This window comes from Culex pipiens, chromosome 2 (genome assembly GCF_016801865.2).
Source record: "Culex pipiens pallens isolate TS chromosome 2, TS_CPP_V2, whole genome shotgun sequence".
Lineage (NCBI taxonomy): Eukaryota > Metazoa > Arthropoda > Insecta > Diptera > Culicidae > Culex > Culex pipiens.
The window spans coordinates 133,459,559-133,484,210 of NC_068938.1; the positions used below are offsets into that span (position 1 = coordinate 133,459,559).

The 24,652-nt window shown below is 44.4% G+C and overlaps 2 protein-coding genes and 1 pseudogene across 2 annotated transcripts; 1 reads left to right on the plus strand and 2 right to left on the minus strand.

The window, feature by feature from the left end:
- Nucleotides 1–109: 109 nt before the first annotated feature.
- On the plus strand, nucleotides 110–15,547 carry LOC120424271 (CXXC-type zinc finger protein 1-like). Its single transcript, XM_039588335.2, has 4 exons — nucleotides 110–252; nucleotides 315–436; nucleotides 494–1,558; nucleotides 15,212–15,547. The coding sequence occupies exons 1-4, from the start codon at nucleotides 220–222 to the stop codon at nucleotides 15,435–15,437; spliced, it is 1,446 nt and encodes a 481-aa protein (XP_039444269.1). The 5' UTR covers nucleotides 110–219; the 3' UTR covers nucleotides 15,438–15,547.
- LOC120424278 (uncharacterized) lies at nucleotides 6,234–12,122 on the minus strand (annotated as a pseudogene).
- LOC120424259 (DNA-directed RNA polymerase III subunit RPC1) lies at nucleotides 15,469–24,647 on the minus strand. Its single transcript, XM_039588325.2, has 6 exons — nucleotides 24,490–24,647; nucleotides 22,004–24,435; nucleotides 16,968–17,403; nucleotides 16,374–16,901; nucleotides 15,807–16,314; nucleotides 15,469–15,748 (listed from the first exon to the last, which is right to left on the minus strand). The coding sequence occupies exons 1-6, from the start codon at nucleotides 24,531–24,533 to the stop codon at nucleotides 15,560–15,562; spliced, it is 4,137 nt and encodes a 1,378-aa protein (XP_039444259.1). The 5' UTR covers nucleotides 24,534–24,647; the 3' UTR covers nucleotides 15,469–15,559.
- Nucleotides 24,648–24,652: the final 5 nt, after the last annotated feature.

Consider the following 24,652-nt stretch of genomic DNA (forward strand, 5'->3'; position numbering starts at 1 on the left):
ATTCAAGCAGCAACAACACAACGTGCTCGCGCGAGAGAGAACTGTCATTCAATGGTCAGGACGCAGCCGCGCGTGCCCGCGCGCATTGTTAGCCCCTCGAACTGTCAAACTCGCGATGCGCTGATGACGCGCGATGAAATCCGCTGGTCGGGAATCGCGTAAAGTTTGTAAATAGTCCGTGTTTTTTTCGACGGAGCTTCTACCGGATTAAGGATTACCATGTCGGAACCGCGCAAGAAGAGCAAGAAATCGGTGAGTTGAATTTGTGGTAGCGGATGGGTTCAGTAACGCAAAATGTTTTGGTCTTTTTGCAGAAGGAGGAAATTGCCAAGGAGTTTGACCTTCCGGAGCGGAAAAGCAAGATCGCCACGATTCTCAAGCAGGATGGTCAGGCGTATTGCATCTGCCGGTCGTCGGATTCGTCCCGGTTTATGATGTAAGTCGCGAAGGGTTGTCTATGGTTCGGATGATTGACGTGATGTTTCTTCTACAGAGGTTGCGACGCCTGCGAGGAATGGTATCACGGAGATTGCATCAACGTAACGGAGAAGGAGGCCAAACACATCAAGCACTACTACTGCCAGCGATGCAAGGAGGAGGATCCCACGCTGCAGACGGTGTTTCGGCTCGTGCCGGTGCAGGGTCCGACGCCGAATCCCGAGGAGAAGAAACCGCCGAAAAAGACCAAGGAGAAGGGCGCGTCGAGCAAGTCGGACAAACGATGCGGCCAGTGCGAGGGCTGCAAGGCGCAGAGTTGTGGCAACTGCGACGCCTGTCTGGGGCAGCACGAGAGCGGCCGCAAGCAGCGTTGCGAGATGCGCGTTTGCACCAACACGGTCAGCAGAAAGAAGGATCGTGAAGCCAAGTCTGCTGCGAGACCAAAAAAGAGGAAACGATCGCTCACACCGGAGATATTGCTGAATCCAGCGTTGGAAGGCGATCGTCAATGCTACGGACCAGGCTGCATCATGACGGCGAGGCCACAGTCCAAGTATTGTTCGGACACCTGCGGAATGAAGCTGGCGACGAGCAGAATCTACCAGGTACTTCCGCAGCGCATCCAAGAGTGGTCACTGAGTCCGGCAATTTGCGAGGAGCAGAACAAGAAAGCCCTGGAAGCGATCCGCCAGAAGCAGACCGTCGTTCGGGCCACCCTGGCCGAGCTGGACAAACGGCACGCCGAACTGGACCTGTTGGTTGACCGCGCGAAGCGTTGCACCCTGGATCCGAACGCCCTCGACAACAACGACGCCGAGGACGAAATGTCCATGTACTGCATCACCTGCGGGCACGAAATCCACTCCAAGACCGCCATCCGGCACATGGAGAAGTGCTTCAACAAGTACGAAAGCCAGGCCAGCTTCGGCAGCATCTTCAAGACCCGCATCGAGGGCAACTCGATGTTTTGCGACTTTTACAACCCGGCCAGCAAGACGTACTGCAAGCGGCTGCGGGTACTCTGCCCCGAGCACAGCAAGGACCCCAAGGTGAACGACACGGACGTGTGCGGGTGCCCGCTGGTGCGGAACGTGTTCCAGCTGACGGGCGAGTTTTGCAGGTGAGCCAAGTTGTGCATTTTTCCCCAATTTACGTGGCGAATATAGCACTCGAATCACGATCGAGATTTCTCAATCGAGAAATTACAATCAAAATTAGTAGCAATTTCAAAAATATAAAAAAATCAAGACATCCAAAATATAAAAAAACATAAAATAAAACATAAAAACAAACAATTAAGGATGTTTCTAGGTCTTGAATAAATTAAAAAATTTATAAGCTTCAAAAAATTTCAAATTAAGGGTGCACAGCAACGAAGGAAGTTGTTGTCTTCTTATTCCAAAATTGTCAAACTTACGGACCCAATCCTGCAACAACGTGATTGTAAAAATAGTCAAACTTTTTTGTAAATTACTTTGTGGACAGTACCTGGGTGCTGAATAGTGGTTCGCAAAACGGCCTCAATTTTTAACTGAGCAACTCTCTACGAAATCGGCCGATTTCGACCATTTTTATTTTTTGTCTTTTTTGATTTGACTCAAACTTTGTGGGGGCCTTCCCTATTACCAAATAAGCTATTTTGTGTCATTGGTTCACCCATACAAGTCTCCATACAATTTTGGCTGCTGTCCATACAAAAATGGTATGTAAATATTCAAACAGCTGTAACTTTTGAGTGAATTTTCTGATCAATTTGGTGTCTTCGGCAAAGTTGTAGGTATTGTTGAGGACAATTGAGAAAAAAAATAGGTACACGGAAAAAAAATTGCAGATTTTTTTATCAACTTTTTTTTTCACTAAAACTCAATTTCCCAAAACACGTATTTTTTGATTTTCAAGATTTTTTGATATGATTTAGGGGACTAAAATCCGCAACTTTTGAGCTATAGAGAAACATGGTCAAAAAATCTGCCGCCAAGTTATGAATTTTTGAAAAATAGTGATTTTTGGAAAAAAAAAATCCCAATTTCATGCAAAAACAAATTTGAAGATATTTTTTAATGCAAAATTGAATTTGCAATCGAAAACTACTTTACAATTTTTTTGATAAAGGGCTTCGTTTTCAAGATATAGCCACCGAAAGTTTGATTTTAGCAAAATATTTGCAGTTTTTCGATTTTTAAAAATAGTGACCATGAGCGACCATTTCTAAAAATATTTTTTTTGAAAAGTTCAGAAAATTTGATAAATGGTCGCTCATGGTCACTATTTTTAAAAATCGAAAAACTGCAAATATTTTGCTAAAATCAAACTTTCGGTGGCTATATCTTGAAAACAAAGCCCTTTATCAAAAAAATTGTAAAGTAGTTTTCGATTGCAAATTCAATTTTGCATTAAAAAATTACTTCAAATTTGTTTTTGCATGAAATTTGGATTTTTTTCCAAAAATCACTATTTTTCAAAAATTCATAACTTGGCGGCAGATTTTTTGACCATGTTTCTCTATAGCTCTATAGCGGATTTTAGTGCCCTAAATCATATCAAAAAATCTCGAAAATCAAAAAATACGTATTTTGGGAAATTGAGTTTCAGTGAAAAAAAAGTTGATAAAAAAATCTGCAAATTTTTTTTTCCGTGTACCTATTTTTTTCTCAATTGTCCTCAACAATACCTACAACTTTGCCGAAGACACCAAATTGATCAGAAAATTCACTCAAAAGTTACAGCTGTTTGAATATTTACATACCATTTTTGTATGGACAGCAGCCAAAATTGTATGGAGACTTGTATGGGTGAACCAATGACACAAAATAGCTTATTTGGTCACAGGGAAGGCCCCCACAAAGTTTGAGCCAAATAAAAAAATACAAATAAAATCCATTTCCGGTTTTGGTAGAGAATTGCTCAACTGTCAAAGTGGAACCAATTTACTGTTACTGTTCGCCAAACTTAGAGAGTATTGTTATCGATCATTAAAAATTGTTTTGTTTTGTGAAAAATTTGCGGCTTTTGAGGACCTGAAGTTGAAATCAAGAAATCTTAAGAAAGTCGAAGGCGAGATTGACATTTTCTATATTATCAATGAAAGTTGTTTATGGAGTCGATGCAACATCCAGAAGCTGTCGTAATTGTTTGATTCCGTTTAGTGAAAATCTTCTCTGTTTGTTGGATTAACGATGTTTTTTCGCTGGACCAAGAGCTACATGATTCCAAAATCAGCCAGGGAATTTTTCTGTGACATCGCAGAATGACACTCTCGCCGCAGTTCGTCGTTACCCAGGGCCCCGGCGATGGCCTGATATGAGCTACCGAACAACATTGGCAATATGGCGTCGTTTGTTTACAAACATGAGATTGTTTGTGGACGAACCGAAAAATCTACTTTTTTGTAAAAAAAATTCTATAACCATAACATTAAGTTTTACAAAACAGACAAAATTTCGTTAAATTGTAAACCAGAATTTGTTTAATTATTATTTTTCAATTTAAACCTCTTTTATTGCGATTCTGATCAAGATTGCACATCAAATCATTGTGCCTTTAGTGTATCTTTAATTTTCACATCGATTCGCTGTAGATTCGTGTTTAAATTTTGAAATTTAGCATAAATTAAAATAAGTTGCAAAATTGCAAACTTCAGCCATGTGCAACAATTTCCACATCACCCATGCGGGAAACCGATAATGGGGTAATTCATGCGTTCCAAACTGTCAAAATTCCAAAACGTCATTGCCAATCTTCGGTTCGCTGCTTTTGTTCGTGTTTGAAGTTTCGGGCCGAGACTCTGTCGTTACCCGTAAAAAAACATCTTCCAACCGATCTAAACTTAAAAACACACACAATTTTACAGCAAAAAATAAAATAAAAACTAGACAAAATAGAACACATACCACCTATTATAAAACAGCTCATTTACCAGTAAAAGTCATGCTTGTGCTTGAACTGCCTCCTACTTTGTAGATATAAACAAAGTGGGATCATTCGAAAATCACGTTACAAATTCTCTCTTTTCATCACCCAGGTTTAAACCTTTATTTTTTTTAAATTTAAGAATTTTTGAACTTCTGGTTTTTTTTAAGAATTTTAGAATTGATTAAATTTTAGAGTTTCAAAATGTAAAAATTTAAGAAATTTCAAAAAAACCAAAAAGAAATTCAAAAAATTCAACAAAAAACATAAAAACCTCAAAATTAAAAAAAGAACTCAAAACTTAAAAAAAAATATTTTTTTTTAATTTTAGAGTTTATGAAAATATTTAAATTAAGTAATTTGGAAAATTAAAAATAAATCATTAAAAATTGTTAATACTGGAATTTTTAAATTTTGTAATGTTTGAGTTAAAGATTTTTAAATTTTTATAATTTTTTGAATTCCTAATTTTCGGAATTTTTGAGATTTTTAATTCTAGAAATTTAATTTTTTTTGGATGTTTTGAATTTTTAATCCTTTTTTGTATTTTGACGTTTTGAAAATTTGGAATTTTCGTGTTTTAAAATTTTTGAACTTTATTTTTTTTTATTTTGAAATTTATATTTTTTTTTTTATTTTAGAAGTTGAGAATTTAGAATTTAATTTTAAAATTTTTGATTTTGTTTATTTTTGAGCCATTGAATGTTAGACTTTTTTTCATAAAGAAAATATAATTTTAGATTTTATAAATTTGAAAATATGTTAATTTTTGAAAATTTCAATTCAAGAATATTAAAATTTAAGAGTTTTAGAATTCTAGAAATTTAGAATTTCTTATATTTTAATGTTTGAATTTAGAAATTTTCAATTTTTTTTAATTTTTTGGGTATTGGATTTAAGAATTTTTGAAATATGAATTTTATAGTTTAAGAATGTAAAAATTTAAGTAAAAGTAAATCTTTGCTTGTTCCTGAGGGGAACACCTTTGCAAAGCGGATTCAGTGACAGTTTATTAATCAACTCAATGTTAACATGTTAAGCAAGGTTAATGTTAACATTCCATAGGAAGCGCTGCCAAAAATTTCGGTCTAAAATTTAAAAATTGTTTTAAAAACAAAAAGAAATTCTAACAATCCAACAGTTTTTAAAAAAAGCTCAATAAATTAAATTATACCAAAACTTTTAGAAACATCTATTTTAAAAATTTAGAGATCTCAAGCAATTAAAATTTTAGTAATTTGGAATGTTAAAAAAAACATAATTTAAAATTTTGAATAGAATATTTTAGAATGTTTTAATGTATGAAATTCCTCCGTGTACGCACGAGTGCAAGCAGCAGTCAAGTGCTCAGTGCTCCATCGTTTTTTCGAAATTTTTCGCCGTAATTTACCGTGATTAGCCGCGAGTTTGCTCCACCAGCATGCCAAGGGCCGGCCGTGGCCGTGGCAGTTCGAGTGCGGCCTCGAAAAACCCGCGAAGTTCGTCTACCGGCCGTGTGCAAAAAGGTAAACAAAACAACGCCGTGTCGACCGCCATCGCGCAGGGGAGAGTGAGCGCAGAAGGAATCGACAAAAAGTTACTACATCCCGGATATGTTCCGAGATCACCAGTGCGAACCCGTTCCGGTACCTCCGGTGCCACGACCAGTGGCACATCATCATCCGCCAACATCCCCATCAGGAACGAGTTCCAGATGCTGAGCGACGATGAAGAAAACAACAACAACAACACCGACGGTAGCAGCACTACCGACGACGACGACGATGATGGTCGTGCACGGAAAAAAGTGCCGACGTCAAAAAAGAACAACTCTCCAGCGGAACGTAGACCACCTCCAATTTTTGTTTTGGACACGTTGGCGGACGATGTTGACGAGTTGCTGCACGCTTACCAGGGGAACTCAAATTTGAGTGGATCCAATCAAAACGGCGCAAACCGTAGCCATACAAATTTGACATCGAGTACCCGAACTTAATTTTAACATGGTGAAGCCGATGTCAAATTTGACATGCGCTGGGTACCGGAAAAATCCTCCAGGAAAGCAGAAAAATGGTTCCGGGGGACGGATATCGGTTCGGAATGATAGTGAAAAGGAAATTGTCATCCTGGGCTAGTTTTTTGTTGATTTTATTTGAATTTTAATTGCGTTAAATTATAATTTTCAGCATTAGGAGCAACGGTTCCTCCTACCGGAGGATTGCCACCCGGGACATCTTGTTTGGCGGAATTCAACGGAATTGACTACGGATGGACGAGGACTAGCGAGTGACACTTGTCGACATCGTTGGAGAGTTCGGTGGCAAGGTTGCGCGGGCTATCGGTTCGGACGATTAGAATAACGATTACGTTCCAGCGGCCGGATGACGATGCTCTTATCGAGCGGATCACCGGGGACGATCTGCCAGTGGTGAAAGACGGACAGGCAGAAGGCTTGGCCTTGGGTGTGCGTTCGCAGGTCGGTGTCGAAGCCGAACGAATCGATGGCGGGGAACCGGAGGCGGGTGCATCCTGGGTGGCGTGGCCACGTCGCCGGGCAAGGACGGTGTTCACGGAGGAAACGCAATCGGCGGGGGCTTGCACTTAGACGAAGAGATACGGTTCCATGAGGCGGGGTGTGGCCATGAGGAAGGAACGTTCCGAATGGGTTCTTCGCAGAGCGGTCCATCATGAGAGCCCAACCGGAAGCCTTGCACGATGGAGTCTTTGACGGAGCAGAGCTGGTGACGCGAGCATATCCCAGTCGTAGTTGACCTGGAAAAACTCGCCTCGTCCTCGACCAGACCCTTCTCCAGCGGTTCTGTAATCATCGTTCTTTTTGTTGAACGCCTCGGTGAACCACTTGAGCGAACTCGTCTCGACGACACTCTCGCAAAGGCCACCACCTCTCGGAATCTCGGAACACATTGCACAGGTGCATCACGCAGTCCAGGTAGAGTTCACCGGTGCCGAGATCACGTGCTCGCCGGATTCATACAATCGAGTCGAGAGTAATGGGTAAGATTTGTTGACCTTGCGCAGGCCGTCCATTATTTTCGGGTGTTCCGACGGGTTGACCGGTTCGATGGCGATCTTGATGATGGACTGGGTGTTTAACTTGAGCGGCCGGTAGATAAACACGTCCTCGTTCATGTTGACATGGATGATAGTCGAGGTTTTTAAGATGCACAGGTTGATTCTGGCGATGATCATCTAATTCCCTGGACGCGGTTGAACTCGACCTTATAACGCGCCTCGTAGATCAACAACAGCCCGACCTACAGCATATAGGAATCTTTCTCGTCCACGAACGAGTAGTTTTCACCAAGCACTCGAACCTCCTGCCCGGCGTGCAACGTCCCGCTCATAATCCGCTCCAACACCTGGACAAACGTACAATCTTCGAGCTGTGCACCATCAACTGCGCGTTCTGGTCACAGCTCAGCATGTCCTGGCAGATTCCGTGTAAATTTGGCCAATCTTCGTGTTCAACGCACATGTCCACAAACTTATAAAAATCACCAATGAACCGAATATAAATCAACCTCAACAGCGACCTTATGTTGTACTTGATCTCCTCCTTTGTCACGAGAATTTTCAGCATTGGCCAGGGTATCCACATCCTCGACGACCTGCATCAACAGCTTGCTCAGCGGTTCCAAAATAAATTTCACAATGCTCTTCTGCGCGGCTTCTTCGTAAACTTCAGGTTCTAATTGTGCTGGCGTGCTGCTTCAGGATACTCTTGCCACGGTCGTAGCTATCGTTGATGTCGGGGCGCGAAAGCTTAGAAGACTTGATTTTTCGCAGGCCAACTTGCTTGACCATGCCCCACTCACGGACCACGTGCGATGCGATCAGCGTAGCCTGCCTCGGATCACTGCTTGTACCTAGAATCAAGAAAAAAAAAACATTAAAATGACCTAACAAATCATTGTACCACCTACCGGAAGTTATCTGGTCATCGTGTCCATTGTGGCCAGCAGCTAGTGTTTGGTAACAAGGTACCAATTCCAAGGGCAATTCAGTGAGCAAAAGAGTTCCTCAATTTTGCCCAGAGTAACGAGAGTTTCTCAATGTTCCTCCGAGTTACTCCGGTTGATTTTCACTGTTCCCACCTACATAGTTGAACCTTGTGTTTGGAAAAAAATAACAAGAGGCCGTTGCTAGGGTTTGTTTGTTTTGGTAACTGACTTTTCGAAAGAATATTCCCGTATTCCATACGATTCAAAATCCATAAATGGCCGGAAAAGGGCTTTTTCACGCGCTTTGTGAAGACAGGCCATGAGTGGATGACCAGGGGTGACCGGTTTACCGTTGCACCAAGGAATTCGTAGAAACCAGATGGTAGAAGCGCGCAAAGGTTAAGACCGTTCGTAGCCTGTCCGTTTTTGACCGGTTTAAGCTGTTCCTGATGCCGCTGCCCTATCAGATCCCGACCCCAAAAAAAATGCCATGTCTAGAGTGGAAGGAGGAACAGAAACTACAATCATGTGCCCGGCAATTTAGGCTTCCGGAATGACCAGGCCACCGTCCAGAACCATCGGCACTCCCAGCTCCTCGTTTCTTCAAATAGGCAGTTCAAAGCCAGACCTAGACATCATGAAATCAAGATCTTCCAGGCCACCAAAGGAGCCACACCAAGAGCATTTTCTAAAATTGTGAAGTTGTTAAATACATTTTATAAAATCCTTCATTTTGTAGTTTATTTTGAAGTTGAATCTGGATTGGTAATAATAAAGCAAAATATTTTCGTTTCGATTGTTGAAGCTGGAGGTCTTTTGGGGACAACGCCAAGATCTCCTCATGCAGCGTTAATTCTGGAAAAATGTAGAGGCCCATCGGGGAAAAGTTGTTATAGAGAGGGGCCGGTAGGTGGAACTCAGCCCTTGTGTGGCGATTATCCAGATCGATTATGGGAAGAAATCTATCGCTTTTTAATGTCGCTGTTGGGCACGAGTTGTTACGGAGAAGAATCGGTGGATTTAGTTTAGCTACTGATAGATGTTCCATCAACTCTTGCACGGCATCTGGTGCAGTGTTACTCCGCTCTAGAGAGAACCAGGCTGCAACTCCTCCAGCTCAGTCAGGGCCACGTTTTCCAGCGGGGAACCAATAAGTTGCCGAACTACATTTACCGATTACTCCTCATTACAACTCGGACCTCACAGCGGCTTCCAGAAGAGAGGAAATAGCTTCCCACAACCGATTCGTCTGCAAACGAATTGCCAAAATTTGCTGCTGACTGCCTTTCATTTCTTTTATTGTTTGCAAACATTTCCTGACAGTGACTTTTCTAAAATCAAGGTATGGTATTCAGGTGGGAATGCAATTTTCTCTGGAGGAAGCTGAGAAACTCGGAGTTACTCCCAGAGTTTCTCACTGAAATGCCCTTGACCAATTCTGTTCCGGTATGTAGGTGGAGTGGCCAAAAGATAGCCCATGTGGATCCTGCTCAGAATGTGCAGATGCCTTCCACCCGGTAAAGTCCGGCGTCGGAACAATCACCTCCACGTAAATGCGTCTCTGTTTGTGCAGTGCCTGGTCCTGATCGTCACACCGATTGCTGGCACTGTGCACGCTGTTATTTTACTGAAACCCATCCGTCCTGTCGAGCACTTGGTTTGGTTGGCGTACGAAAACGCTTCGCTCCGCTCCGAGTCGATCTCGCACCCCCGTCGCCGCCGGCAAACCACGCGCCCGAGATAGTCGCGGTTGCTTGAGAGCAGGGTGGTAGCTAGGCGAGCGAGCTTGTTCAAGGTTTGGATCGTAAAGTTCCGACGGCCAGTGGTGACCGTTACCATCAATGGATTCGCTTAGAACACCAAGAAGTAACCGTAAGAAATCAGCTTTTCCTCCAAGTAGCCGTTCAACTCTCCGGTCGGGTCGCGACGAGCTTCCGTGTTTTGCAGAATTCTGAACAGCTCACGTCGGTCCAGGTTGCTGTAATTCAACTCGAACCGGTTCAGCTCTGCACCCTAGGCTTCCCCTCGCAGAACCGCTTCAGCTCGGCCAAATTGTCATCGAACAGAGAAAGACCGTAGAAAAACAGACGCGGAGTGCTCAGCAGATTAAAGTTGAAAAAATTGCGCAGCTTCGTGGCCACGAATTGATGCCACAGCTTCCAGCTATTCTGCCGACACTCCTCGCCGCAGTACATGGAAAAGACGCAGCCCGGGAAAGGAATCAAGCTGTTGCTGAACTTGACTCCGCAGTGGCTGCAGTTTTCGTAGCACAGGTTGAAATCAATCGCCGTCAGCAGCTGTTCCGCATCCATAATCACGTCCCCCGGATTAAAGTCCTTTTCGGCGACCAGGATTCGCCGGTGATCAACCCTCATTCCCTTTGCCAGAAAGGGAATGTTCGGGTTGGTGTCCAAATTAATTACGATCCGCGGACTTGGAACCATGCCCTTCAAACGGCCAGCGGCAATCTGCTGCTTGCAGTTCAACTCCCTGACCCGCAGCTTCGGCATCAATTTTCCGGTTTTTTGGCCAGATCGATGTTGTACAGTGCAAACTCGTACTCGCCGTGCTCGAAGTAAACCGCCGACCTTCAAATTCAAAAAAACATACATCAAAACCTAACCTCAATCAAACAACACACGCCTCCCGCTCTACCGATTCCCGTATCCCTTGGCCAGCTGGGACGTATCCTTCTCCGCAAATCACCATACCAAAGCTTCCCCAGATAGAGCCGGTTGCCAGTGTTGCGAAAGCGGGACGCGTCGGCGTCGCACTTGCCTTGTTCCGGAACCAGCGGCAGATCCCGACGCTGGTCCATAAAGTCCTGGTACAGCGAAAAGTCGGCCCGGATGGCCCCACGCTCGAGGAGCATCTCCTGCAGTAGGTCGATGGCACCGGTCGCCAGGGGTGGTGGAAGCAGATTCGGATTCATGGTTCGGGCAAGATTACTCCCTCTCAATCACAATCCGGTTCGATTACAAACGGATTGGCAGCCGCGAACCTCCCGTCCCAACCTTTAAGGTTTCTTAATATTCTTCCGGAGCAACACCTTTTCCGGCTGCGCCATGTGGCAAAGACCGTAATCGAGCAGAGAATTTGCAGGGCGGCAGATTACACCTAACCGGAATGGTCATCCGGGACGTGAACTAGCGGTCATCCGGGACGTGAACCGCGGCCGGGATTATTAAGGGAACAAGTAGTCGCCCAGATTGTTGCCGAACTTTTGTGGCGAAACTGGTGTGGAGTTGTTGTGCAGGAGAACGCGCTGAATCTGCGGCCTGAACCGGCGATGCCGTCAGCGGTCGCTTTCGACTGCTTTCGGCGGTCCTTTTACCGGCGAACATTTTGATGGGTGATGGTTCCGGCGGGACGGTCGTCTTCCAGGAGGGTCATCGACGAGTATCAAGTGCTAAATATGGAGAAACAAAAATATAAAAAGATGATAAAACTGCGAAAATTCCGGAAGTATTTGTTGATTTTACTCTTGTATGGCAACGCCCCGTAAAACAAATTTTGTTGCTTCTTGGCTTTCGGTTCCTCTCGAGTGTTAATCAACTCGGTGCGACATGAATGATGCTGTAAAATATACAAATAAGAGATATTTTCAATAAAAGATTCAATTTAACAAACTTACCAGAACACCCACTTTGAAAACGCTAAGTCCCCAGAACTGTCACTTTTTAAATTTCAGCAAAGTCACCAAGCAAAATGAAGTTCGGTTCAGTGATCTCAAATTTGCGAAATAAAATCAAAACAAACCCATCTTAAATTTGACATCGCTGAACCGAACTTCATTTTGCTTGAACGAACTTAAAAATTGAGTTCCCCCAGTAAGCGTGTGGAAGGCCTCGGATATTGTCTCAAAATCGGTAAGTCGACAGTGCAAGTGATTACACTGAGCAAAAAGGATTTCGACCTGGTGTTTGAAGAATTGAAGCGTAGCAACTTCAACTTCTACACATTCAACCCCGAGAAGCCCCCTGTTAAGGTCGTCTTGCAGGGTTATCAAGACCGTCCGGTCACCGACCTGAAGAAACACCTTTCGGACGCCGGAATAAAGCCACGGGAGATAAAAGTGCTCTCGCGCAAGACAACGGTCACGGGTGTGCACACTCTGTACCTGTTGTACTTCGACCGCGGCACCGTCAAGATCCAAGACCTGCGGCGGACTAAGACATTGGACGGTTTTTGGGTAAACTGGCGGTTTTACTCAAGGGCATTTCAGTGAGAAACTCTGGGAGTAACTCCGAGTTTCTCAGCTTCCTCCAGAGAAAATTGCATTCCCACCTGAAAACCATACCTTGGTTTCAGAAAAGTCACTGTCAGGAAATGTTTGCAAACAATAAAGAAATGACAGGCAGTCAGCAGCAAATTTTGGCAATTCGTTTGCAGACGAATCGGTTGTGGGAAGCTATTTCCTCTCTTCTGGAAGCCGCTGTGAGGTCCGAGTTGTAATGAGGAGTAATCGGTAAATGTAGTTCGGCAACTTATTGGTTCCCCGCTGGAAAACGTGGCCCTGACTGAGCTGGAGGAGTTGCAGCCTGGTTCTCTCTAGAGCGGAGTAACACTGCACCAGATGCCGTGCAAGAGTTGATGGAACATCTATCAGTAGCTAAACTAAATCCACCGATTCTTCTCCGTAACAACTCGTGCCCAACAGCGACATTAAAAAGCGATAGATTTCTTCCCATAATCGATCTGGATAATCGCCACACAAGGGCTGAGTTCCACCTACCGATTCCTTCCCCGATGGGCCTCTACATTTTTCCAGAATTAACGCTGCATGAGGAGATCTTGGCGTTGTCCCCAAAAGACCTCCAGCTTCAACAATCGAAACGAAAATATTTTGCTTTATTATTACCAATCCAGATTCAACTTCAAAATAAACTACAAAATGAAGGATTTTATAAAATGTATTTAACAACTTCACAATTTTAGAAAATGCTCTTGGTGTGGCTCCTTTGGTGGCCTGGAAGATCTTGATTTCATGATGTCTAGGTCTGGCTTTGAACTGCCTATTTGAAGAAACGAGGAGCTGGGAGTGCCGATGGTTCTGGACGGTGGCCTGGTCATTCCGGAAGCCTAAATTGCCGGGCACATGATTGTAGTTTCTGTTCCTCCTTCCACTCTAGACATGGCATTTTTTTTGGGGTCGGGATCTGATAGGGCAGCGGCATCAGGAACAGCTTAAACCGGTCAAAAACGGACAGGCTACGAACGGTCTTAACCTTTGCGCGCTTCTACCATCTGGTTTCTACGAATTCCTTGGTGCAACGGTAAACCGGTCACCCCTGGTCATCCACTCATGGCCTGTCTTCACAAAGCGCGTGAAAAAGCCCTTTTCCGGCCATTTATGGATTTTGAATCGTATGGAATACGGGAATATTCTTTCGAAAAGTCAGTTACCAAAACAAACAAACCCTAGCAACGGCCTCTTGTTATTTTTTTCCAAACACAAGGTTCAACTATGTAGGTGGGAACAGTGAAAATCAACCGGAGTAACTCGGAGGAACATTGAGAAACTCTCGTTACTCTGGGCAAAATTGAGGAACTCTTTTGCTCACTGAATTGCCCTTGGTTTTACTCCAAGAACCCGACGGACGTAGCGCAATGCCACCGTTGCCAGAAATTCGGCCACGGCTCGTGGAACTGCAACCTCCGGCCCCGCTGCGTGAAGTGCGGTGAATCACACCTCTCCGAGGCGTGCGCACTGCCACGAAAAGCGGACTTGGGGGACAAGGCAGAACAAACCAAGCCGCGCGTAAAGTGCGCGAACTGTGACGGCAACCATACCGGCAATTACCGCGGATGCGTCGCGCGCAAGGCCTACCTCGAGGAGCAGGAAAAGAGGAAGAAGAAAGCCCACCCTCCTCAGCGAAGTACGAGCGCAGCCGTTCCTGCAGCTGGACAGCCTACGGTTCCAGCGGACAACCCAGCGATCCCTCCTGGATGGGGGCGTTCGTTTGCCAGCGTGGTCGCTGCCGGTAGCGGCGATGCGGCCCAGCAAGGAGTCACCGGGGAAGATCTCTTTACCCTGCCGGAGTTCTTTGCTCTCGCGGGGGAGATGATGACGCGGTTTCGGAGCTGCCGTAACAAGGCGGAGCAATTTCTGGCCCTCGGGGAGCTGATGATCAAGCACATCTATAACTGATTATTTTTGTCTGTGATCTAGTTTTAAGCTTTCTCTTTATCTATCCTTTTCCCATTGCACTTTCTGTAAGTTTTTTGAAAACTTTTTCTTACTCTTGTCTATTCCATAGTTATAAGCAATAATTTTTCGATTGAATTACGATGTAAAACACAGCTGAAAGGAACACCAAAACTCTGTTATATACCTAAATGAACTCATTGTAACTTGGATTATTCACAAATAAAACCGAATTGAAATTGAAATAATGTATGAAATTTAGCTTTTTTTCAATTTCAGATTTTTTTTATATTTTTATTTTATTTTAGAATTTTATAATTTTTAAAACTTTGCTCTTTTAAACATTAAATTTTTGAACTTTTGAATTAAATTTTAGAAATTTTTATTTATTTATTTTATTTATTGAATTTTTGTTTTTATTTTATTTTAGAATTTAGAGTTTTGAAAGTTAAGAATTTTTAAATTTTAGATTTTAAACCTATTAATTTCGGATTTTTTGAAGTTTTTTTTATGTTTTTTTTTGAATTACTGATTTTTTTAATTTTGAATTACGTTTATTACATTTTTTGAAATTATTTATTGAATTTTAGTGTTTTAGAATTTAGAACCCTTAAAAAAAAGAAATTCTAGAATTTTTAAATTTTAGAATTTTTGAGTTTTTGAATTTATAAATTGTTGAATTTTAGATGTTTAAAATTTAAAGAATTTTTTAAATTTAATTTTTTGAATTTTAATAAGAACACCATTAATTAGTTGCTTATTTCCCTTCTTCCAGAGCACCCAAAAAGTCCTGCTTCAAGCACTACGTGTGGGAGAAGATTCGCCGGGCCGAAATTGACCTGGAGCGCGTCCGGCAATGGATCAAAATGGACGAACTGGTCGACCAGGAGCGGCAGGTACGCCAGGCGATGGCCTCCCGGGCGGGCGTCCTCGGCCTGATGCTCCACTCGACGTACAACCACGAAATCATGGAGAAGCTGTGCAGCGGTAAGCTGCAGTGAGACATCATCGTGAATCCCAACAGAACAACATTTTTTTTTTCATTTTCAACTCATTTTATTCTTTAAGAATTTTTCTTACCCAATAAATATATTAGCCCTTAAACTAGAAACGAGAACTTGTGTCACGTGGTGTTAAAAATGGGCTCCACCATTTCGTCCAGCTTGGTTTCGGTGTGGTTGTGGATCAGCTTGAACAGACCGGTGCCGATGGCGGCCGGCATGCCCAGGATGATCCGCTCCGAGACGCCGTCGATCGAGTCCGTCTGGCCGTAGTAAGCCGCGTCGAACAGGTGGTCGGCCGTTTTCTCAAACTGAAAAGAAATTCCTTGAAGAATTACGGCATTCCAACTAAGAACAACCAAAACTTACCGAAGCCAAATTAAACACCGACTCCCGCATCTTGGCCAACCCGTGCCGCGTGATGCCCAGAACCTCCCCGCGCGACGTCATCTGACTGGCCAGCAGCATAATGTGCCGATGATCGACGCTCATGCCGTGACCCTCCATGACGTCGGTAATTTCGTTCATGATCGTCGTCCGCGCGGCTTCGATGCCCAACGTTACGTACACCTCCAGGATGTTGTTGCTCTTGGTGCGCGCTCCGACGACCCCGTACGTGGCCATCACATCGCGCAGTCCGTACCCTTCGACGCACAGCTTGTACGTGGGCGGACCATGGGCATCGTCCACGGCAATGACGGCGCGAGAAACCTGCGGCAACCCGGCTACGACCACGTTCGGAATCGCCGACAGCAAACGCTGCAGCTCGGCGTTCAGCGCGTGGCTGTGCTTGGTCGGATCCGGACGGATGATGATGAGCGAGGGTCCGTACACTTCAACGTTTTCCTGCTTGAGTTTGAGCTTTGATGTGCAAATTCTGGAAGACAAATCAGATTTCAAATTTGTTATTTTAGAAGACATTCCGAAAATACTCACGAATATCTTATAGTTTCCGCGTTGACTTCCAGCCCGAGCACCCGGATTCTGTCCAGATCAAGCTTGATCAGCAGGAAGCAATCGTCCGACTTGTACACTTCTTCAATGTACGACGAAATCTCCCCCAGAGTCGTCTTCTCGATCCTAGCCTTCACCTTCCTGGCAAACTCCATGCTAGTATTATCGGCAATCTCCGCCGTAATGATCGGCGTCGAAATCGCCTTCGTAGCGTTGATAATCTCCACAATACGGGGCACACCCTGCGTAATGTTCATCGAGGCGACACCCGCAAAATGGAACGTCTTTAGCGTCATCTGCGTGCCAGGCTCGCCGATACTCTGAGCGGCCAGCGCTCCCACCGCCGTACCGGGCTCTGTAATGGCCTTGTTGTACTTGTCCCGCACCTGCATCAGGAACTTCTCCAACTGACCCGGCGTGGTCCGCTCGACCTCTAAGCTAACCTTCGCATCCGTATTATAGCGGCTCTGAACGGAGTGCAGTCGTTCGCCAAACTTCTTCAGGAACTCTCTGCAAGAAAAAAAAACCCCGTATCAAAAAACCAAACTCTCTTCAACCCGACCTACTCCAACTCACAAACACTCCTTCCTAAAATCCGCCCGACACCCGTCAAACTCGGCCGTCTGCAGTATCTTATCCCCCGTCTCCAGAATCTCCGCGCCCCTCAGCGGCGCCTCATCCCGGCACGGGAACATGTTCCGCACGTGCATAAACTGCCGCTCAATATCCACCGGCTTGTTCTTCACCTCCATAAACACCGGATCCAACCCATCGGCCCCATACGTAAACTCAACCACCTCACCGATGGCGTTCCGCACCGTTCCGTCGTACTGCACCACCAAATCCTCCAAACACTTGACCAGCCGCCGCTGCAGGTAGCCCGTTTCGGCCGTCTTGACCGCCGTATCGACCAGACCCTCGCGACCGGCCATCGTGTGGAAGAAGAACTCGGTCGGCGTCAACCCCGAGTAGAAGCTGTTCTGGACGAAGCCGCGGGCGGCCGGGATTTTCGCTGGAAATAGATTAAACAGAAATTTAAGTGCTTATAACTTTTGATAGGGTTGTCAGCAGATCTTAATTTTTGGACGTGCTGGGAAAGTCTTACAAATGTCTTTTTAAAAATATATAATATTAAGGGCTTTTTCTTTTTTTCAAAAACCACTTTTTTACAAATTTCCGGACATAGGCAAAATCGTTTTTAAAATAACTTTTGAAGTATTTAATTAAACTATATCATTTTCAATTGGGACTTAATATTGGACAGATCGAATGAGACCAAAACGGTCAAAATCGGTTCAGCCAGTACCGTGGTAGTCGAGTGCAAATTTTTGCTAGAATTTTATTCTGAGTCGATATGTATAAGTGAAGGTGGGTCTAGGAAGTCTACCCCCCAGACCCAATGTCACCCCTGTTGACGTTAGTTCATTTTTCGAGTGAAAAATGAAGGCAAAAAAGTTGAGTTTGGAAGAATGTTGATTTTTCAACAAGTTTTGATGTGATTCCAACAAAAATAATTAATAATGTTGATTTGAAGCATTTCCCTGCTCTTTAACTTAAAAAATATTCGTAGAAGTTTATGTAATAAGTTGCAAAATGATGGTGAAGTTGTACATTATTCCAATGAGCCTCTGTTGAGTTTAATAAATGCGATGAGTGTAGAAAAAATCGAGTGAGCAACAAGATGCATTCAACTTTTTCTGCATTTGAAAATAACACTTTTGCATAGGAATTTTCAGTGCTATAATGAACTTTTCAGCACTGCTATTTCTGGTGAGTGTAGAATAACAGGAAGAGTATGTTATTTGAAATCAGATTTGCAAAAAAAATCTTATTCCTCCAGCTCGTTGAAAACGACATGAAATTACTTTCCAACGTACCGTCATCAGAGGTGACATTGGGTCTGGGGGGTGAGATTGGGTCATACAAATTTCTTCATTTTTGTATGACCCAATCTCACCCCCCAGATTCAATGTCACCCCTGATGACGGTATTTTAAATTGTTTCTGCTTTTATAAGGCAATTAATTTCCAAGAAACATCATCAAATTCATTTCATATCAAATGCGATTATTAATAATTTCGAGAAAAATTAGAATCTTGCGCTCCAATTAATCGCCGCAGAAAGATATCGTCGCAATGTGAAAACCCTGGGAAACCTAGAGAGTGCAGGAGAGTAGGCCTAGACAATTTTTTAAAATTATTGTTAACTGTCAATCTGAGATATTCGTAGGGACTTTTACTGCTGGCTGACGATTGCTCGTTGGTTTTGGCTGCGGTTGTCTGGTTTCTGGTGGGGGAATCTACGGTTCTGAGACCTTTGTGGCCAGCTTGATGGAACCGGGTTCCTGGTCGGCACAGCGGGCATTGCTGGCTCTGTCGGGCATGCTTCCCCATCGTTGGAGCACTTGACGCCCAGCTATATGCTAACCCGGGCATGCTCAGAGGGGACATTACCTGACGGTTAAGGTCAGTTGCGTGAGGGCTATCGGCCCTGATTTTGATTACGCTAAATGACACGAGACGATGGTTAAGTGTGAGAAAATGACGAAACATGTAACAAAACATGGTTCCACCAAAAATTACTTCTCTTTGGTTCCAAGAAACCCATGTTTAAGTATCTGATAAGAATCTTATAAAAAATTACCCCACAGACCGGTGGCCGGGGTACGGTCCATCGATAGATCCAGTTTTGTCAAGAATTTTGATTCCATTGCTTTTTCCATGCAAAACAATACTCGAACAGCAAAAAAAAATCCATGAGACGGAACATCGAAACCGGTTCCACTTTCTTCGGTGGCCACATCCAGAACCGTATTTAGGAAACAGCGTTAACTCGTTGGTTAACTGACCATGCGACGTATGAAACTTTTTAATTTTGAATGGAGAGCGTCTTCAGTGTATTAGTGTATGTATTAATTTGTCTGCTGGGCGGTCTGCGGTTCCCATGTTCCCCGGTGGTCACAACCGGAATCCGTTTTTGGCAAAACATCCCCCTTACTGCGTTACACAATAAAAGAACGCAGTTGCGAAAAAGCCCCAGGATTGATACATTTTTCAAATCAAACATGATCCCTGCAATAGAAGGAAGGAGTTTTATTTTTAATATTAAATATTATTTCCATCTGAAAAAAGACTTTCGAAACGAAAAAATAGCATAAATTGCTGATCTGCACTGACAGCAATGTAAAGTGAAAATCAAGCCGATTGCTGCGATCAATTGAAAAACTCCTTGCGCTCCTATGTTTGGGACCCCTTCAAGATAATCACCAAAACTGATTATTTCTCAATACGCGCAATAATTTATCTGCTATCAATGATTTTGTTAGTATCATTTATTTTATACTTGATTTATTTGACTCATTATTTGTGAATAATGTGTTAACGTTTCTCGTAGATAAAGAAATCAAATTAAAAATAATATTTTTACTAATGAGCAACTGTTCGAGATTTCGGTCATTCGATTTTTTTTTTGTATTTTTTAATCCGGCCGAAACTTTTTTGATTCTTTCGGTATGCCCAAAAAAAGTCATTTTGCATTATTAGTTTGTCCATATAATTTTCCATACAAATTTGGCAGCTGTCCATGCAAAAATGAAGTATGAAAATTCAAAAATCTGTATTTTTTGAAGGAATTTTTTGATCGATTTGGTGTCTTCGGCAAAGTTGTAGGTATGGATAAGGACTACACTGTAAAAAAACGATACACAGTAAAACAAGTTTTTGGTGATTTTTAATTTCAATTTTTGTCGCTAAAACTTAATTGGCAAAAAAAACACTATTTATATATTTTTTAAATTGTTTGATATGTTTTAGGGTTGATGTGCCAATTTTTCAGAAATTTCCAGGTTGTGCAAAAAATCTTTGACCGAGTTATGAATTTTTTAATCAACGCTACTTTTTTTCAAAAAAAAATCGAAATATTGGTCGCAAAAATTTTTCAACTTCATTTAAAAATCAAAATTAAATCAAAATCAAATTATTCGCTCTACAGCATTGCCTTGGCGTTCTCGATTGCGAGATTCCTACTCGAAACTAGGTGTTCGAAGGCTTGATTGTTGAGGCAATTGCAAACCTCTTTTTACACCTTAGCTTCCATCCACCCCGGGATTCGAACTGATGACCTTTGGACAAGGGTCCTGATTGTTCAAAATCAACCACTCCATTCGCGAGCACAAAAAGCAGGCGACGCGATACTGCCCTGATGAATTCCTACTGTTTGTCACTTTCTCACCATTCGCTCCCGAACACTCTCGCTTCTACTCTCCTTCTCTCTCTGATCGGCTCAGTCTCCGAACGGCTCAGGCAGGCCGAACGTCACCGATCACTCTGAACTGAAAACATTTTTTCTCTGATGCGCTGCGTTATACTCATTCATTTGGGTTGCCTAGAATCAATGTTATCAATTAAATTGTGCATTTATTTTGATTTCATAACATTATAGACACCATTCAAAGAAACTTCCACCAAGAAAAAATCAAATTGATGACAAACTGAGGGCGTGAAGACAAAAAGACTGCCGCGCTGGCATTTTGTGAGAATGGCTCTTCGCTGAGCATGGTAGTGTGTGAGTGTCGTCGAGCGACGGAGTAGGCAAAAATTTTCACGATGTATTTGTTCGCTGAGTGAACAGTTCGGGCCACTCGCTGGCTGCTTGCGAGTATCATTCGCTCATGAATGCTAGCGGGTTAGAATAGGCGACGACTGGATAGGCGATGAGTGAGTGGTTTCTGTTCATTGAACCGAAAATCAGGACCCTTGTTTGGATTGTGAGTCCAACAGCCTACCAGCGACTCCACCGAGACAGGACCCAGGGAGACGAATCCTGCACCTGGACTGAGCTAACGACCTAACCTTTTTAGGTTAGTCCGGGGCCAACATTTACTTCCCTTCCGACGGAAGGCGTGATCAGACAAATCTCGTCTCGAAAAATGCCACCGGGACCGTCTGGGATCGAACCCAGGCCGACTGGGTGAGAGGCAATCACGCTTACCCCTACACCACGGTCCCGGCTTTAAAATGTAAAATCAAAAAGAACTTCAGTGCAATTTTAATAAAGTGCAGTGTTTTCAAGTTAAACTCATTTTTAGGTATTTTTTTTTTGAAAATAGCCGCAGTTTTTCATTTTTAAAATCTAGTACACCTTTTTTGCCCAGTCTCGAACAAAATATTTTTGAAACGCTGAGAAAATTCTCTATATTTTGCTTTTATGAACTTTATTGATACGACTCTTAGTTGTTGAGATATTGCCATGCAAAGGAAAACAGGAAAATTGATGTTTTCAAAGTCTCACCCAAACAACCCACCATCTTCTAATGTCGATATCTCAGCAACTAATGGTCCAATTTACAATCTTAACATTCGTGAAATTTTCCGTTCATTTCGAAAACAATATCGAAAACTAACATTCAATATTACGCTTTTTTGAAATCTTAGTCTTGATTAAAAAAAAATATTGTTTTCGAAAAGATCGGAAAATTTCCCGAATGTTTCAACCAACTCTGGAGGCAGCTGCAACGCTTTTTTCTTTTGACAAATCCCGCCAAGCGATAACCATGTTTCATTGTGATCATATTTCTTGAAAGCCTAAAATTCAGATGACGATGAGATACTTACAGAACTTCTCAAAGTGCGGCAGCGCCCGATCCTCGAACCCGTTCGGCACCCGCTTGCCGTTGATGGCCTGCTGGCCGACGCAGGCAATCATCTGCGAGATGTTGATGTTCGAACCCTTCGAGCCGGACTGTGCCATGATGAGGGCGCTGTTCGTGGGGTGCAACTCGCGGAAGCAAGCTTTCGCAGCCAACTCTCGAATGCTGGACAGTTCCTTCAGCATGACCGCTTCGAGCGTTTGTTCCGCGGTGCAACCGGGTTGACACTGGAGCGTTCCCTTCTTCATTTCTGCGATGTACTCGTCACACCGGCTGTAACCGTTTTCGAGGAGTTTTTGCTTTTCTTCGAGTAGTTTGCGGCTGGGTGTCACGTCACCGATGCCGAACGAAAAGCCGTGGTTCATCATGAAGTAGGAGGCCATTCGGGCTAGGCGCCACATCGAACGGATGGCGTGTTCTTCGCCGAAATCTCGCAGTATCACGTAGAAGATGCAGTTTTTGGTGCCTGAGCCCATCGTGCCCTTGTCCATGGCACCGCACATGACCTGCGAGTTGCGGACGACGACCCACGAGTCTTTGACGCACATGTCCTTGCCGGTGGTGTAGTTTCGACCTTTGGTTGACAGGTTGGCGTTTACGACGCTGTGTCGGTTGGGTTTGAGGATCAGGCTGAAGATTTGTTTGCCCGTCCAGAGTTTGCGCGGTTTGATGATGGCTGGTTTGGGCAAGTCGATTTCCATGTTGGCATCTGGGCCGGACAGCATGCACGCCGCAAGTTGCATAACCTGTTCCCGCGTGAGGAACTGGTCCTTTTGCGTGAGTAAATATCCTCCGGTGATGAAATCCTGTGTGGCCGCAATCAGCAACTCTCCGTTACGCGGCGTAACGAGGTTTGATTTGTTGCCCATTAGGACCAGCGCTTCGGCGCGAGCTTCTTCGGTCTGGGGCAAGTGCAGATTCATTTCGTCCCCGTCGAAATCGGCGTTGTACGGTGTGCAGGCGCACTCGTTGAAGCGGAACGTCCTCTGGGGTTGAACCTTCGCCACGTGACACATGATACTGAGCTTGTGCAAGCTGGGCTGTCGGTTGAACAGCACCACGTCGCCGTCCATTAGGTGGCGTTCCACGATATCACCGCATTTTAGGTCTTGCGCGACTTTGTCACGATTACCGTAGGCAAGATATTTCTTGAAGGCGCTGCCCTTTTGCTGGACGTAGTTTGCGCCGGGATGCTTTTCCGTGCCGTTCTTGATCAGTTGGCGCATTCTGTTGATGTTTGCGGTATTGACGCGCTCTGGGAAGGTTAGGATTTTTGCAACTCGATCCGGGACTCCAACTTGGTGAATCATGAGGTTGGGGTCGGGGGAAATTACGGTACGAGCGGAAAAGTCCACTCGCTTGCCGGAGAGGTTACCACGGAAGCGACCTTGTTTTCCCTTTAGTCGCTGCACGATTCCTCTTGTGGGCTTTTTGGGCATCAACGACAGCGGGATTCCGGACAGTTCGCTGTTGAAGTACAGCGCACAGTGCAACTGCAGGTAGTCCCAATCCTCCTGGATCAGTTCAATTTTGCCTCCGGACATCATGTGCTTCGTGATCACGTCGCTGATCAGGAGGATTTCACTCTGTTTCATCGTAAGATCGTCCTCGGTCGTACCGGCCTTCACCTCGGAAACCACCGAAGGACGGATGCAAACCGGTGGAACAAACACTCTGGTAACGATTAAATCCGCCGGATTGGACTCGGGCGAGGTCATTCCCAGCAGCGGAATGTCACTTTTGGGAATGTTCTTGAACAGATCCAGCACCTCGAGCGGGTTCAACTCTTTAATCAGCGAGGAAGGCCCAACGGTTTGCGAAAGTTCCCGATTGCCTTCGATGGCCCCGAGCATTTCGTCGAGCGCGCTCGTGACCAGCGGATCGGTGGCCTTCTTCCCGCGGAACGGCTCGTGCACGATCTTCATCAACCCGGCTCCCTTCTTAACCGGACCATTCAAGCAGCCACAGCACGGACATTTCGTGTTCTTCTTCGCCTTCTTCAGCACCTGACTGTGGATCGACTTCTTCGCCAGGTACGACAGGTTCGGATTCGTCAACCGGGCGCTAAACTGCTTCTTTTCGTCCTCCTTCAGCATTACGCGCGAGCAAATCTTACAGATCGACTGCAGAATCGTGATCGTCGCGCGGAAGTGGCCGACGTGGAAAACCGGCAGCGCCAGATTGATGTACCCGAAGTGGCCCACACAATCGTTGAGGCCCTTCTTGCAGGTGTCGCACGTTGCGTCCTTCTGGCTGACGCCCATCCGCCGGTCCAGCACGCCGTACGACACCGGCGTCCGGTTCGCATCCTGGTTGTACAGGTTCTTCGCGACAACGTGCAGATGGGACTCCTGCTGGATCAGCTCGGCACTATCGATGCCGAACGAAACGTGCGAGCTGCAAAAGGGCGATTAGTTAAGACTTTCTCACAACTTCACTGTTAAAACTTACATCTTTTTGATGACATCCGCTTCGCGGAACTGCTCTTTCGGCATATTTGAAGCGCTTTTGCAAAAAATTCACTTTTAAACTTTAAAAATTAAGGGAAAAAGTTTCTTTCATCACCCGGCTGAGAGCGAAAACACACCTCACGTCGCATCAACACCGAATCGTC

Excerpts from the sequence above, each read along its gene's own strand:
- LOC120424259 (XM_039588325.2), bottom strand. The coding sequence starts at position 24,533 with ATGCCGAAAGAGCAGTTCCGCGAAGCGGATGTCATCAAAAAGAT. Across the intron at positions 17,404-22,003 it reads GCCGCACTTTGAGAAGTTCT|CGAAAATCCCGGCCGCCCGC; the intron begins GTAAGTATCTCA and ends ATCTATTTCCAG. Across the intron at positions 16,902-16,967 it reads GATTTTAGGAAGGAGTGTTT|AGAGTTCCTGAAGAAGTTTG; the intron begins GTGAGTTGGAGT and ends TTTTTCTTGCAG.
- LOC120424271 (XM_039588335.2), top strand. The coding sequence starts at position 220 with ATGTCGGAACCGCGCAAGAAGAGCAAGAAATCG. Across the intron at positions 253-314 it reads GCAAGAAGAGCAAGAAATCG|AAGGAGGAAATTGCCAAGGA; the intron begins GTGAGTTGAATT and ends GTCTTTTTGCAG. Across the intron at positions 1,559-15,211 it reads CTGACGGGCGAGTTTTGCAG|AGCACCCAAAAAGTCCTGCT; the intron begins GTGAGCCAAGTT and ends CCCTTCTTCCAG.